The 16,655-nt window shown below is 49.2% G+C and overlaps 1 protein-coding gene across 3 annotated transcripts in view; it reads right to left on the minus strand.

Annotated features, from left to right (window-relative positions):
• The window catches only part of FBXO10 (F-box protein 10), a 69,204-nt gene continuing 52,549 nt past the window's right edge, over positions 1-16,655 (minus strand). For all 3 annotated transcript variants that reach the window (XM_079926202.1, XM_079926201.1, XM_079926200.1), the window contains exons 6-12: positions 15,819-15,955; positions 11,093-11,163; positions 9,274-9,426; positions 7,813-8,082; positions 5,766-6,076; positions 4,459-4,640; positions 1-2,270 (exon numbers count right to left, since the gene is read on the minus strand). In XM_079926202.1, the coding sequence (XP_079782328.1) occupies positions 2,096-2,270; positions 4,459-4,640; positions 5,766-6,076; positions 7,813-8,082; positions 9,274-9,426; positions 11,093-11,163; positions 15,819-15,955 (1,299 nt within the window). In that variant the 3' untranslated portion in view covers positions 1-2,095. The remainder of the gene's footprint in view (positions 2,271-4,458; positions 4,641-5,765; positions 6,077-7,812; positions 8,083-9,273; positions 9,427-11,092; positions 11,164-15,818; positions 15,956-16,655) is intronic.

A 16,655-nucleotide genomic window follows, 5' to 3' on the forward strand; every position in this document is an offset into this window, starting at 1 on the left:
GACACAGACCTTGGAACTTGGAATCAGGTGGGAACAAGCTGGATGGACAAGATGGCCCTGGTCTCATGTCTCGTTCAGTGGAAGCAGTGGTGCCTCGCGGGGGCAGAGTGGTGAGAGGCCTACATCCAGCACTCAGGAACCCTAGCACATACGCAGACCAAGGAAAGTACCCCGAAAAGTGCCTTCTTTAAAATAGAGAACTTTATTTTGGTTGCTGAGATTTTCATAAGCACTTGGTTCACAGAAAAGTCATTCATTACAAAATAATAAAAGGCAGCATTTTGTACAGCGACTCACATTGGGGCCATAGGTAAGTGCAAAGGACAGCGCTGGGGATGGGAGGGGCCCACGCTCTTGTGCCCGAAGTCCTCAGGGGGTAGCCAGTGCTCCTGGCTCCCTCTAGCCCAACCTACTCCACCCGGGAGAGCAGCACCGGGGGCCTGGCAGAACCAGCCTGGGAAGCCATCTGTGAGGTGCACGACAGTGACCCTACCAGGCTGGTGAGGCCCCACATGAAGGGCCGGGTGGGTGGGGGACTGTTCAGGCTGAACCAGGCCTGCGTCGGGCCCCTTTCCTAGAGCAGTGGGTCTGAGCCTGTCTGGCTCTGGAACCTTAACACATTCACAGTTGGGTTCAGCACAGCCCTTTGGGAGCCAGCCTTCCTCTCCTCACTCAGGCTGCTAACCCTACCCCTGGGCTGGGGACTGGGGACACAGGTGGTGACCCTAATGGAGCTAGCTTACAGGCAGGTCAGTGGGACAGGGATGGGCCCGGGTAACTCCTAAGCAAGGCAGAATATACCCTGTGGGGGCAGAGAAAGGGCAGAGGAGGCTCAGAGAGGGCAGAGCACTGCCATCCGGGTGGCAGTGTCGAGCCTGGAAGAATGGGTGGGACCTAGGCATGTGTAGCTGGCGAGGAGGGTGCACCCAGAAGAGGGGAAAGCGTGAGCCAAGGCACAGAGTGGGAAACCTTGGTAGGGTCAGTAAAGGCAGGTGGTCATCCATGAGAATGTGGACACAGACGAGGGCCCTAGGCACCTCGGTCTCCGCCAGTCTTGCGCCCAAGAGGGGCAGCTGGTTTGGGTGTGCTTGTGGGATTCGAATCCTCTCTGTGCAGCAAGCGCTGAACCAATGTCCTGAATCTGGGAGCAACCTGAAGGTAGAGCAGTCAGGTGCATCTCTGCACCACCCAGCCCAGCACGCACCTGCACACCTAAGCCACTTGAAGGAAGCCTTCTCCACACGCCCCTTCCTGTTTTCAGCATGTCCCTGTCATTCCTGGGGCAGCCTTTCAAGAGGGGCTCCTTATCCCAAGCCCCTTCCTCCCTCACAGGTCCATGTCCAAGAGAACTGTGTCCTTAAGGAAACCAAACCCAACTCCGCCAGCCTCCCCAGGCAGCAGGGTGGGTGTGGCAGTGTCCCCGAAGGGTCAAAAGTGAGGTCTAGGAAAGGGGAAAATCTGGGGCTCTTTCCATCTCTCTAGAATCACTTCTCTCCCTTAGAAGTAAATCCGTTCTTCCCTGAGAAGATTCTGGGTTTGGCGTATATAAAACGCAGTTCCCTGTAACTCAAACAGAAAACCCTGACCAAGGTTTTCGTTATCGATTTCCCCAACTTTTCATAATCTCTATAAGACCTCAAGGGACTAGAAACCCACCAACTTCGGTTCCCCTTTTCTCCTTGAAAAATAATTCCAGGGAATTCCCTGGCGGTCCAGCAGTTAGGACACTGCACTTTCACTGCTGAGGGCCTGGGTTCAATCCCTGGTCGGGGAACTAAGATCCCATAAGCCACATGGCGCGGCCAAAAAATCCAACCAATCAACAAACAAAAAATCCAAGTTCTTTCCTGCTGAGGGTTATGGAGCCAAAGCGTTTTGAAGGTACCTTGTTCTTAGTCCCCAGAAGACTTGGGAGCTTGTTTTTCAGGGCGGTGATAAGGAGACCAGGAGCCTTCACAAGCACTAATTCTTCCATCCCAAAGGCCACAACCTCTCAGCTTGGCTGGGCAGGGCCAGAGCCTGAGAGCAGTGTATGTGCTTCCTTCTCGGAGTCTGAGGACAGCCCCCAGCTGCCCCACTCTGTGGCTCTCCATTCTTACAGGATGGTGCAGAAGATGCTGCGTTTGCTGTGGTAACCACCTTCCACGTGGGCTGTGATCCTGGTTGCCATGGCTGTTACCTTCTGCCCACTGTGGGCAGCAGAGGGGCCTCGGAGAGAGTTTTCAAGGTGAGGCCGTGCTGGTGGGTTCGCCAGGCACCACGTATCAGACCTGGAGGTGCAAAATGAGAGTGAACCCTTTGGGAGTCTACAGCATCTGCTGAATGCCCTGCACAAACTTACCTTTGGCTTTGTTTAAATCTGGGTATAGCTTGCATCTCCCTAGTTACGTGATAGCAAAAGGAGGTGGAACATGGGCACAACTAATTCTAGTTCTAGCTCTACCTTCAGATTTACATGTAACCTTGGATAGGTTCCCTCTTGTCCTCTATTTCCCCATCTTTAAACAAGGATCTAGATAAGACCAGTGGCTTGCTTGTTTTTCTTTCATTCCCCCAGCCCCATTTTTTTCCCCACCTGTATGACTGTAAATGTCATGCAAGCTTTATTCACAGTCACCAAAAAATTAGAAACCACCTAAATATGCTTCAGCTGATGAACAGATAAACCGTGTGGTACGTCCATACAATAGAACACCACTCAGCGACAAAAAGAATGAATGACAGATGCCACAGGTGAATCTGGGATACACTGGGCTAAGTGTTAAGAAGCCAGACTCAAAAGACTGCACACTGTGTTGTTTCTTTTACATGACATTCTGGAAAGTGCAGATCTATAGGGGACAGAAGTTGGTGGATTTCCAGTCCCTCGAGCTCTTGTGGAGATTACGAAGGGTTGGGGAAAATCAAATTGTAGTGATGTTTTGATTAGGGCTTTCTGTCCTAAGTTACAAGGAACCTGTCCTGAGTTACAAGGGATCGCCTCTTACACACATTAAATCCTAAATTGCTTAAGCCAACAACATTGGCTTTTACGTATTTTTATGATAATAATGTTACGAGTGGGACTGTAATTAAAGGTATGGGTAGAGTCAGAGGCTGGCTACTGTGGGGTGAGTAAAAGCCTGGGGCTATGTTCAAAGATCTGCAAGCATTTGCATTTGGCAGCAGAGTGAGCTCCTGAGAAGAAGTGATGAAAAGAGAGGAAATTAGGAGCGGACAGTGCACAGGAGACAATGCCAGGCCTACAGGTCTGGGCTGTACCCTGTACCCTGGGGTCTCCAAAGCTGGAGGAGGAAGTGGACCCCAGGGAGTCTACAATATGATCTGCTGGGATTTGGGAAGACAATATTAGAATTTCTACTATATCATACTTTATAAGTTATGACTGTATAAATATACATACTGAGGGGGTTTCCTCAAAAAATATTTGTTACTGAGAAAGTGTATAATAAAAAAACAGAGTAGAGATCATTACTATAGAAAAAGAGGCTCCATCCAGGGTTTCTGACCATGCATGTGACGTGGCCAGAGCTGATTTAGAAAGATTACTCTGGCAAGATGCAAAGGACAGCCTGCAGGTCGGGGGTAGCCCAAGCGCAGGGGGACCAGGCAGGAAGCTGCTGCAACAAGACAGAAGGATTAACAGTGCAGGACTGATACCAACAACAATGGTATCAATAATAATTACTAATTATTATTTTTGCAACCAGTATGGCAAAGTATCAACCAACCAGAACGGAGTCCATCCATAAACAACTGAAACAGCGGTAATGGGAACAGGGGCCATGGGTCAGGATGAGGGGTGCTGACCCGAACAAGGATGGCAGCAGTTGGGAAGAGGAGGTGCCAGGTACAAGAACATTTTAGAAACAGAATCAAGAGAACCTGGTAGCTGACTGAACTTCAGTGTCAGGGAGAAGGAGAGGCAGAGGTTTTGCTGCTGGAACAGAATGGATGGTGGTGTCATCAAAATGAGGAACAGGGAAGGACAAGGGTTTGGGGAAGGTGAGTGTGAAGCAACTGTACACTGAGGCAGAAATACCAGAAACAAGGGGCAACAGCAGCCACAGCAATGAACACTTGTGTGATACCTCAGATATGCTGCTAGGTCACATGATGCTATTTAAACTGGTGCTACAAAGCAGACATTATTAACTGGATTTTACTAAGGCTCAGAGATGTTGAGTAACTTACCCAAGGTCACACAGCCAGTAACTGGCAGAGGTGAGATTTGAAACCACATACCCCTGAGTGTTTTAAAGCTTATTCCCTCCTAGGGAGTCAGGCTCAGGTCCTCAGCCCAGGCCTGACACAAAACCCAAGCACAGGCCTTTACCTGACCACAGCCGAAAGCTAGCAGGACTAGGGAGCAAGGGCAGCTGCAGTCTCTGAGCCTGGCTTCCCCAGTGACCTCACTGTGGTTCTAGAAGATTGGTTTAGGCAACCCCATGCACTTACTTTTTCTTGAAGACCAAGAACTTGTTGTTCTGCATGATGCATTCTTGGTTGTTTGAGATCTGCTGAAAGATGGTCTTGTTGGTCTTGCCCTGGAAGACGGTGTTCTCCTGCAGCAGAGCCTTGGCACGGCCCTGCACGGCAATGCCGTAGGCCCGGAATGAATGGATCCGGTTCTTTATTACCTGGGAGAGGCAGCCAGAGCTTGTCACACCTCAGGGACTCCTAGACTGGTAGGGGAGCCAGGTAAGTGAATCACCAGTTATAAAACTGAGGGGTAAGAGCATGCTAGGTAGGTCAGCATTGAGCCATGCGAGCTCAGGGAAAGGTTATCGAGACCAGCCCAGAGAGAACCAGGAAAGGCTTTCTGGAGGAGGTGATGGGTAAGCGGTAGGAGTTTATCAGGTACAGAGCAGAGGAGAGTTGTTCCAGGAAGAAGGAACAATGTGCAAAGACCCAGCAGATGGGGTGTGAGCCACTGGCGACCCAACTGAGGTAACAGCGAGCCCTCCTCCCCTCCTCTGCTCCCACAGTGCTCGGATGCAAAGCCAAGGGATTCCTTACTCCTTGCTGAAGTCACTGACTCATGAAGTCACAAAGCCGAAGAGAGGCTTTGCGACTGTAACTTCACAAGGGCAGGGATTGGGTTTGTCTGGCTCAACACTGAAACCCTAGCACCCAGCTCAGTGCTTTGCGTAAAAACGGAGCTCGGGGCTCAAGGTACTGTGGGGAAGAAACACAGGCGAAGGAACAGACACAGAGCACTGTGGGAAGTGCCCTGTGAAGGGTGGGCATAAGCACCTTAGAAGTACAAAAAAAGGGCACCTCAAACAGCCTCGGGGGTCAGAAAGGGCTTCCAGAAGAAAGGGAGAGCCAAGATGTAGGACTTGGTAGGTAGGAAAAGGGGAAAGAAGGCTACTCCGGGTATACAGGGAACAGTGGGTGCCAAGGCCCCGAGGCAAGACTTCTCTCCATTAAGCACATACTGCATACCGGGTCCTGTGCGAGATTATTCTGTTAGGAGAAGAGAGCTAAAATAGCCCTGATCTTGAACTGAAGACCACAAAGATACCTCGGGTGGCACCCCTGCCCCAGCTTCCTGCCAGTGCCCCCTGTTCATCCTTCAGGGCCCAGTTCCCGCGTCCCCTCTTGCGTGAAGTCTCCCTGCATCTCCCAGGCTGGGTTTTGGCAGCACCCTTGCAGAGTGCTGAGGGTTTAAGGTTCTGCTTCTCAGCAGAGAGGGCACGAGGGCTCTCCTAGGGCCATGCCCTGCATAGGCACACACATCTCACACACACACACATACATACCTTCGTGTCGGACGTGGGCAGCAGCTGCAGCCCGCTACCCCGGTTGCCAATGATGTCGTTTTCAATGACAGTGCTGTCACCCTTGGTGATGATGCCATGGCCTCTGTTGTCATAGATACCATTGCCTCGGAACTCCACTTTGCACTGGGCCTCCACCTTGACCCCACTCTGGTGATTGCAGGAGATGCTGTTGTTGGCCACACGGGTGAGCTGGCTGCTCTGGGCCACAGTGATGCCTCTGTCCCCATTAGCATGGATCACGTTGGTGATGACATGCAGCAACTCACTACTCTGGACATAGAGTCCTGAAGCTGTGGGTAGAGGGGTTGGGAGCAGAGAAAACACAGGGTGGTCCCAGGGTCACTGCTGACAATACCACTAGGAAAAGCCTTCCCAGAACTGTGCACCCAGGAGAGGGGGAGGGGGAGGAGAGGTAGCAACATGTAGAACCAGCCTTTGGCGGTTGCATCTTCCAAGCCGGATGACAGAGCAGGAGGAAACCCAGGACCAGCAAGGAAACTCTGTTCCATCTGCACCAAGTCCTCATTGAAGTGGCCAGGGAAATATGATGTGACGAGATTCCTTAGGCTCAGCTGGTTATCTGGCCCAGGCTCTCGTCCTGTGCTGGCATGCCTCCTCCAGCAGCCTCATCCTACCCCCATCTGCACCACCTGTGACAGGAGGCTCACTACCTGCTCAAGGCTGCCCATTCCACCTCTAGACAGATCCACCTGCTAGAAAGTTGTTGTTTGTTTTGCTTTCCATTCGGAGCTAGAATCTGCCTCCCTACTATTCTGGGAAATTTTCTTATTTCTTAAGAAATAAGAAATTTCTTAGCGACACTATGTGTTTGTAGAAAAAAGCACAAAATCAGCAGGCTTAGAGCCGCATGGGGAGAGGCAGCATGGCATGTGGACCCGGGGTGAGCAGGAGTTCTCCCCAGTGGTAAGAGGCACCGGCAGCACCAGGAGGAGGCTGTGGGAGGATGCCGGCTGCGGGGTCACATGGGAGCATTCTGAGCTGTGAGCTTGCAACCCCGAACCTTTTGGTGCCAACTGCCTGTTGCTTCTCCTGGCTTGGCTGAGAACAGCAAAATTAAATCAAGTATTTGTGGATTTATGTGGCTTTGCTTGTCCTACTGGACAGCATGGCCATGTAGAGGAAACCCTGAACTGGGAGGGGACAGAACTCATTTTCCGGATAAGTGGGCTGGGGCCATTGGCTACCCATCTCCCTGCCTCTGCCACTCCCAGGGGGATGAGCTTACTAGGGCCCAGGGAACTCTTTTTAACAAGCTTTCCTCCATCAGCCCCCCCAGAGTAATTGATAATCAGCCAGGTTTGGGAGCTGTGGAGTTGGATGAAATTCACGATAATTTTTTTTCCAACTCAATAAACATCAAACACCTACTGTCATTTTTTTAATCACGTTTAAGATAACATGGATTTTAAATACTCTTATTTTCTGTGTTCTCTAAGAAAGAAAAACCACTGCCAATTAAACCATGATATGCCATCAACTGTAAGGTGCATCTCATCAGAGATGTTAAAATGTGAAAACTGTGTCTCAGAATTGATTGGAAACGTGTCTGCCAGGTGTGGGATTGGTACTGAGAGGAGCGGGCACCAAAAGGAGTGGGATTCAGTTCCTTGCCTCAAGTTCACAGCCTGTCAGAGTGGATGAAACAGCCACAGAAACAAATACAATCCCAGGCCCCCTAACAAGTGCCACTGGGGCTGGGGGAGAGCACAGGTCAAGGAGAGAAGGACAGAGGGCGAGGGCGAATTTGCAGTGCGCTCTGAGGTCCGAGTTATTTGGGACGTGTGGATGGGAGAAAGGGAATTTCAGGCAAGAGAAACAGCAAGAGAAAGGCAGGGTGGGGTGGGTGGGAACAGAAAAGAATGGATTCAAGTCAAGGGCAGTGAAGTCCAGGGGGCTGGGGTACCGGGTAAGTGGCTGAAGGAAGTGGCTGATGAGGCTATAAGGGCCTTAGGGCAGGCAGAGCACGGGAGGCCCTGGAGCAGGGGCTGTAGGGAGGGGCACTCACCTCCGTTGTGATTAACAGTGTTAGACTCGACCAGAGCTGTGGCGATGGGCCGGCGCAACAGGTCGTCATCCTTCTCCAGCTCCGTCTCCCAGAGGGTGGCGTCCCCGTCCTCGCCGAAGTTCTCCTGGGCCACATGGCCTCCAGGGGACTCCCCGGAGCCATCCTTCTGGCTGAACACTGCCACTCCATACACGCCATTGTAGCTGACGTGGTTGCTGGTGATGTGGGGTAGGCTAGACGACATCATCCACACACCACAGCCCTTATTAGCTGGGACAGTGAAAGGAGCTGGTCACTGAGGCTGAGTGACAGGCGAGGCAGCACCCAGTGCCTCCCCGAGAGGGGAAGCAGGAAAGGTGCTGGCCTGGAGACAGAGTCCCTGATTTGCAAATGGCCTCGGACAAGTCACTTTACGGCCTGGCTGCAGGCTTCTTCATACAAGAGGGGTAGTAACAGGTCAATCTCACAACGGCAATCATTCCATGGGGTATAGAAGTGCTCTGGGAACTGTCAAGGCCCCACTTCCAGATGAGAAGCACACAAGCCCATGGTGACAGTGCCAAAGGGGCCCTCAGAGCTCATCCAGCCCAACTCCTCCCTGCACAGAGATGGAGGTGGCCTCAGTTTGAGTTCCAGCCCTACCACTTCCTAGCTGTGTGACACTGAGCAGGTTATTGAACGTCTCTGTGCCTCAGCTTCCTCACCTTTAAAATGGGGTTACAGGAATTCCCTGGAGGTCCAGTGGTTAGGACTCCACACTTCCATTGCAGGGGGGCATGGGTTCAATTCCTGGTTGGGGAACTAAGATCACGTAAGCCACACAGTGTGGCCAAAAAATTAATTATAAAATAAAATAAAATGGGTTTAATAACTGTACCTACCTCAGAAGGTAGTCATGAGGATTAAATGTGCTAATGCATATAAAGGGCTTAGCAAGAGTCCAGAGCCTGAATGTAGGTTAGTATAATTATTATTATTATTAGAGATGCAGTCCAGAAAGATGGAAGCTTTGCCCAAAATCACAGAATGAGTGAGAACACTTTTCCTTCTACGATTACCCTATTTCTCCCATTATATTTTTAGTTCTCTGGATCAAAAGAAAGGATAAGAGAAATTAGACATCCACGTGTGAGAAATTAAATGGCCCTGGCCTTATGCAAGATCCACTCCTGCCTTTTGCTGTTTTAAGTGGGGGATAAAGCTCTCCGCTTTGGGGTCAAGTGACCATGGGGTCAATCTGGATTAGAAGGTGATTTATGAGAGCCTCGTGCCTTCTATGTGGTAAGTGTAGGGTCTATGTGGCTGTGACCTGAGATGGATGCTATTCTTTAAGATGAGATCTCTGAGGCCCAGGGAAAGGCAGCAACTTTCTCAGGACCCACAGGCTGGAGATGGAACCTGGGCTGCCTGTCTCCAGGCTGGGCTGGGTCCCAAACCCCTCGCCCAGGAATGTGCCCTCACCGTAGATGGTGTTTCCTTCTAGCAGGCCTTTGCCTTCATCCCCGACAACAACACCATCGGAATAGCCAAAGCAGATGAGGTTGCTCCTGAGGATGGGGACCCCTCCTCGGCGGATGTCCACACCTCCCCACTGATTCTCTCGGATGACATTTTCTATGGGAAGAGGCAGAAAAGAGGGTCAAGAGTCACCTACAGTGCTGGCAACGAGGACTTGGACAGCTGATAGAAAGGCAAGTCTGGACAAAGACGCCTAGGCCTTCCCGTCAGCAGTCAGCACCCCGAATCTTGTCTGGTGTTTGACTTTCTAGGGACTTGTCTACTGTCTGCTTTCCTCAAGGGCAACGTTCATGTCTGTCTTGTGGTCTCCTACATCCCCAGCATCCACTGTACCCAGCGGCCTGGACGATTGATGACTAAGAACAGACTGGCTTTAGAGTCCCTGGACCAAGGCCAGGCAGGACTGTTCTGTCCTGGGGGGCTGTCCTTGGGAGGGCTGAAGCAGAATCCAGCCATTCCCCCACATGCCTGGGAAGGCGCTAGCCTGTCCTTCTCAGCCTCAGCTCTGGACTGACCACAGCCTTCCTCTCCTCTCCTCTCCCCTCCACCATGTCTCTGGGAGTGAGCAGGCTGAAGAGCCACAAGTTAGAAGGGGTGTCCTGGGACACTGCTGCCCCAGCATGGTGGCAGGGCAGACTCTCAGCCTCCTGCAACAGGACTGCAATGGCTCATGAGACCTTGTGTGGCTGGCCCCTCCCTGCCTGCCTCTGGGACCCCATCTCATACTCCTTGCCCCTTGCTCACCACACTGCAGTCAACTGAGCAACCTCTGTGCTCCTCAGGCATGCAAAGTCTATCCCCACAGGTAGCCCCGTGTGGAATCCTCATTCTTTTCCTGGGCTCCTTCCCATCATCCAGCTTCTGGCTTACATGTCACCTTCTCAGAAAGGCCTGCCCTGACCATACAATACTAAATACCCACACAGTTCCTCTATCACCTTATTTTAATTATCTGTAAAGCACTTATCACCCTCAGATATGACTTTCCCTGGGGAAAAAAATGCTTTTGTTTTTTTCCCCTCCTAAAACGTCAGTTCTTGACAGCAGAAATCATGTTTTGTTCACTGCTGTATCCCCAGCTCCCGCATACAGCGTGTACTCAAAAAACGTCCGATAAATGAAGGAAGGCTGGATCCAGTCAGGGGGATTCACTGGCCCAATATTTACTGAATCTCCTTAATGTCCTAGGTATGGCCACGCTCTGTGCTGAGGCTACACTGACGTACCAGACAGACTTGATCCTTGCCTTATAGGATACAACAAAAGAGACTGACATTAAACAGATCACAAGAAATTAAGTAAAATGTCCTGCAGAGCAGGCCTACTGGGTAGAGTGAGTGTAGATGTATAATGGGAGGTCAGGGCAGACTTCCCCCAGGAAGTGACACTTAGGCTGAGACTCAAAGAATGAGCAGGAATTGGCCAGGCAGAGGGGAAATGGGGATGGACTGCCAGAGCAGGCACAAGCCCATAAAAGCCAAGAGGAGGGATTCAGACAGTTTGTGTGGCATGAATGTTTCTGACAGTGTTATGTCAGAAACGGCCATCCATTCAGATCCTGTAAGCACCAGGCCTGGCAAAGAGCAGACGCTCTCTCCCTGCCTGATAAACATGGCCAGTGCATGGAGCCGGCATCCCCAAGTGCTACCCACTATCAAGGAGGCCAGTGTGTCGAGGTGAAGGACTGGGTGGGTGGGAAGCCTGGGACCTTGGCTTGGCTGTAGTCACTGGGGGCTTCAGCTCTAGGCAGTCCCACCCCTACCTGTGATGAGGCCTCTGCCATTCTCATTCACAGCTATGCCGGCTGCACTGCCCTTGAAAATGTGGTTCCGGCTAGAATGGAAGGAGAAGACAAAAGGTGAGACCAGACCAATGTCATGTATCAAAGACAAAGTCCATCCAAGGTGCCTGCCTTCTTTTGTGGGCTTCCCAGATGGCTCAGGTCCACAGGGGCATGAAGCACCTCCTCAAGCCCCAGAAGCCAGGCAGTTAGCAACCTTCAGTTACCACTGACGCCAAATAACCTACAACTATGCCACAGAAGCACATATCATTATATCCATGTCTCTGAAGCCTCTCTGGACTGTTATCCACATATAAACACCATTATTTTATTTTTTATTGACGTACAGTTGCTGTACCATATTATCTAAGTTGCAGGTGTACAATATAGTGATTCATGATTTTTAAAGGTTATACTCCATTTATAGATATTATAAAATATTGGCTATATTCCCTGTGTTACACAACATACCCTTGTAGCTTATTTTATACCTAATAGTTTGTACCTCTTACTCCCCCACCTCTATATTGCCCCTCCCCGCTCCCCACTGGTAACCAGTAGCTTGTTCTCTGCGTCTGTGAGTCTGCCTCTTTTTTGTTATAGTCACTAGTTTGTTGCATTTTTTTAGATTCCACATATAAGTGATATATGATATTTGTCTTTCTCTGTCTGACTTACTTCATTTAGTATGATAATCTCAGGTCCATCCATGTTGCTGCAAATGGCATTATTTCATTCTTTTTTATGGCCAAGTAATATTCCATTGTATATATGTGCCACATCTTCTTTATCCACTCCTCTGTTGATGGACACTTAGGCTGCTTCCATGTCTTGGCTATTGTGAATGATGCTACTATGAACACTGGAGTGCATGTATCTTTTTGAATTAGTGTTTTTGTTTTCGGATATATACCTAGGAATGGAATTGCTGAGTCATATGGTAGTTCTAGCTTTAGTTTTTGGAGAAACCTCCATACTGTTTTCCACAGTGGCTGCCCCAATTTACATTCCACCAACAGTGTACAAGGGTTCCCTTTTTTCCACATTCTTGCCAATACTTGTTATTCGTATAAACACTATTTTAAACAAATGTCATCATGGTGCATGATCACAGGTAAAGTCTTGGTAGTGTCAAGAATTCCTAGGAGGCTGTGTTAAGCTTGTCTGGGAGTGATTTATGTCCCTGAATCAGATTCTGCCTGTAACAAGCCTACTGTCTTCTGTTTGTATCCAGCAGCTACTCTTTAGCTTATTTTCTGTTAACTCAGTCACCTATCCACTGAATGAAAACATAAAATAATGACATGCCTTATAAGAAGAAAACCAGATTTTAAAAAGAGGGTTTTAAGAACATCAGACAACACATATGTGAAACGCCATGGGCTGGGCTACACACAGCCCTACTACCATGGCAAGGCCTCGTGAATATGTTCCTTAGAACCAGACACCCGAGCATGTTAAAGGACATGCATTTCTCTCCAGTCTCTCTATCTTGGTTTCTTGCCTGTAAATACAGAGCCAGTCACACCCAGACCCTAGCAGAACTGGGTTATTCCTGGAGCATACACATTTGCTGTTTGTTACTTTTACTACCAGGAATGCTGTGTTCTCCTTCCCTACTGGAGGGGCACCGGCCCCCTCTCTTAGGAGGTGCCCTCCTACTTCCTACCATGCATGCAGCGGAAGGATTTAGATCCAAATATTCACCTGGCTCTTCAGAGCCCAACATAGGGCCTGGCTCCTCACAGAACCCCAGTGATTAGCAGTTGGCTGATAAATCTTCCCATCTCCCAGGGCAGGGTCCAAATGGTTTACTTCCTTCGGGGGAAGTCAAATGCCAACTGCATCTACATTATGTGTTTGGAGCAGAACAAGGTTAAAAACATCCTTATGTTTTTATTCAGACAGATCTGAAGTATCTGCTTTGATGTGATTACAATTTAATCAGCTGATGGTTACTGTGGGCTTCTAGAATTCAGGGTCAGATGTAGTCCCTGGGCAAGGCACGCCTCATCCATATTTCTGAGAGCTGTGCCATAGCAGCAAATGCATGAGTGGTTTACTTTTAATACAAATCTCACTCACCTTCAGAAAGGATCCATGGCCACTTGGAGAAACATGTATGTGTGTGTACACAGGGTGGGCAGAACAAAGATAAAAGAGGTATCAGAAAACAGTAGGAAAAGGGGACAGATCACTGTTCCAAGAACCAAGGATGGGATATTAACGACAGATGAGCCAGTCTGAGTCCTGTGCTTCCTTGCAGCCAAGGCAAAAAAAGAGAAACACCATAGGTTATATAACTCACCGGCAAAAAAATACGCTGTGGTTTGCCTTATCTAGGCCACTTCAGGGATCTCGAAATTCATTCTGTATCCTCCCACAGATCCCTATCCGCCATCACAGAGAAATATAAAGGAAAAAAGCACAACCTATTCTCTCAAAGCGACTGTTTTAAAAACCCAAGACACTGATCTCGTTGTAATATTCCTTGCTCAAAACCCTTCAACAGTTCACCAGCACCCGCAAGTTCTGGGTGTATGGCTGATATAACAAATTACCACAAACTGAGTGGCTTAGAACAACACAAATTCATTATCTTCCAGTTTAGGAGGCCAGAAGTCCAAACTGGATCTGATGGGGCTAAATCAAGGTGCCAGCAGACCTGTATTCCTTCTGGAGGCTCTAGGGAAGAATCCATTTATTGTCTTTACCAGCTTCTAGAGGCTGCCCATATTTCCTGGCCTGTGGCCTCATCACTCTGACCTCTGCTTCTGTTGATGCATTTCCTTCTCTCTGACTCTGACTCTCCTGCTTCCCTCTTCTAAGGACCCTTGTGATGACACTGGGCCCACCTGCATAACCCAGGATATTCTCCCCATCTTAACGTACTTAGTCACATCTGCAAAGTCTCTCCTGCCTCGTAAGACAGCATATGCACAGGTTCCAAGCATTAGGAAATGGATACATCTGGAGCGCCATTATTCTACCCACCACACTTGGTATTCGAGGTCCTCCGTGCTCCAGCATCAACCCCACTTTGTAGGCTGATCATCTACTCAGCCCCCCGGGCATCACATGCCCAGACATACCACCACATTTTTTACACCATTTTCCCTGGACATACCCCAAATTTCACTGCCCCAGGCCCAGAATGCCTTTTCTATGGCCATAAAATCCACCTCATCCTTCAAGCACAACTCAAATGTCAGTGCCCCACGTGCCCTGCCCTGACTTGCTCAGCTGAAATTGTGGCTAAGCTCCTTCTGCACCTGCATGAAGACCTATAAAGCATATGCTTTGGTGAGTCTTCCCTCACGGCTCCCGTCCCCAGAATGAGACTGCATGCTCCATGGAGGAGAGACTATTTGTACACACTTTTTATACTGCCGTCCCTTTACATGGAATAAACCCTCAAATGTGTGTTAAATGAATGACATGCATACATGCAAACCCATACTCTTATCTTAAGGCAATAATGCAAAAGATGGAAAAAGAGCTCTGTGATCACTAATTGTTTTTAGTAAGCTGTCTATAATAGCGAAAAAATAGAGGCCTAGCAGTAATAGGTCCCGCAAGCCATGCGGCGTGGCCAAAAAAAAAAAAAAAAAATCCAGAGGAACAGTAATAGGACTAGTTCAAAAATGAGGGAATATCAAAACAATGGAACAGTTCTGAAACTGTCCAAAGTGATAAATACAAAGGTTCTGCAACAGCATGGAAAAGTACACATGGAATAATGCAGGGAAAAACTCTCAGAATACATTTGCTGAACATTAATGCCAGTGATTTTTGGAAACTGCAGACGTAACTGTGTGGGTCTTCTACTCCAAATCTTAACGTTCAAGCTGCAGTGACCAAAGGATCCAAGATTATCAGGGACAGTCCCAATTTAAGATGTTTTATACTAACGTCACAACTTGTGTCAGACCTTTTCTCAAGCGCCAGTGGGCCGTGTGCTACCCCTGAATCTGCTGCGCTCTGCTGCTTTACTCAAGCTGCTTCCTTTACTAGGAATGTCCACTCCCCATCTCCATGAGAGTCCAAAAGCTCTACCTGTATTTCAAAGTCTAACTCCAATGCCACCTCCCAAATGAGGCCTCCCACAGCCCCCTAGTCAGAATGATTCCCCCTCTCTTGGTACCACTTTGATAGTATTTATCACAGTCTGCGCCATATGACAGATGGGAAGGCAAATCCACGGCCCCTCCCACCTACAGCTTACACCACTGATTGATCACAGCATGCTTTCATGCTGAGGTCAGATGTAGCCTCCAGATCTTAATATAGCATCCCAGGTAGCCAAAATCAACTGACCAGAGTTGTCAGGTGAGTTGAAATCTCTATGTCATTCCCATCTTAGCATTATTTCTGAGCACACATGTCCTCCAGACTAAAGTAAGCTCCTAGGGAGCGGAGTCTGCCCTTGTTTACCTTTGTTATCATTATTAGAAGTCCACCTAGTTAACTGGAAGGAAACACAGACACAAAAGCACAGAACACAGATGCAATACCACAAAAGGTTGTGTGACTGAGGTGGGATTATGGGTGAAGTCTGTCTCTTTCCTGCTTGCATCTGTACAGTTGTTTTCATAAACAAAAATGGTTTCAAATGAAGCAAAGACAGAGAGTAGGGAAACACAGAGATCAGAGAGGAAAGAGGGACCATGGGTGAACAGGATGGTCTGGGTACAGTGGCACATACCTCACGACTGGATTTCCGTGGTACAGGATGTAAATGCCAGCCTCCTTGTTTGAAAAGATTTGATTATTCCGGATGATGCCTTTCCCATTGCCAAGGACAACAATGCCAGAGCGAAGGCCGTGGTGGATCTGGTTACACTGCAAGTGAACACGAGACACCACAGAAGGCAGCTCAGACACGCCACTGAGAAGCAGAGTGCTCATTGCTGCCCCACCGCAGGGCCAGGATGAACCAGCAGAGAAAACTACGTTGCTGGAAGATCCCTAGCACAAAACAAAGTGAATGGGCTTCCCTGGTGGCATGGTCGTTAAGAATCTACCTGCCAATGCAGGGGACATGGGTTCGAGCCCTGGTCAGGGAAGATCCCACATGCCGTGGAGTAACTAAGCCCATGCACCACAACTACTGGGCCTGTGCTCTAGAGCCCGTGAGCCACAACTACTGAGCCTGCGTGCCACAACTACTGAAGTCTCTGCACCTAGAGCCTGTGCTCCACAAGAGAGGCCACCACAGTGAGAAGCCTGCACACTGCAATGAAGAGTAGCCCCCGCTTGCCGCAACTAGAGAAAGCCCGTGCGCAGCAACAAAGACCCAACGTAGCCATAAAGTAAAAAAATAAATAAAATTTTAAAAAAAGAAACAACAAAAAACAAAGTGAATGGACGCGGCCCTGCCCTCTCTGCACAGGTGCACACGTTGACACCTATGAGGGAGACTCCCAAGAGAGGAGTCTTCCCCACCCAGACTCTTGGGATGTAGTTACGCTGGCACTTACTGCTGAGGGCTCCTGCCCTTCATCTGCAATGCACACTACTGAAAATTTCTGAGCCTCTAAAG

The sequence above is a fragment of the Stenella coeruleoalba genome, assembly GCF_951394435.1.
Source record: "Stenella coeruleoalba genome assembly, chromosome: 7".
NCBI lineage: Eukaryota > Metazoa > Chordata > Mammalia > Artiodactyla > Delphinidae > Stenella > Stenella coeruleoalba.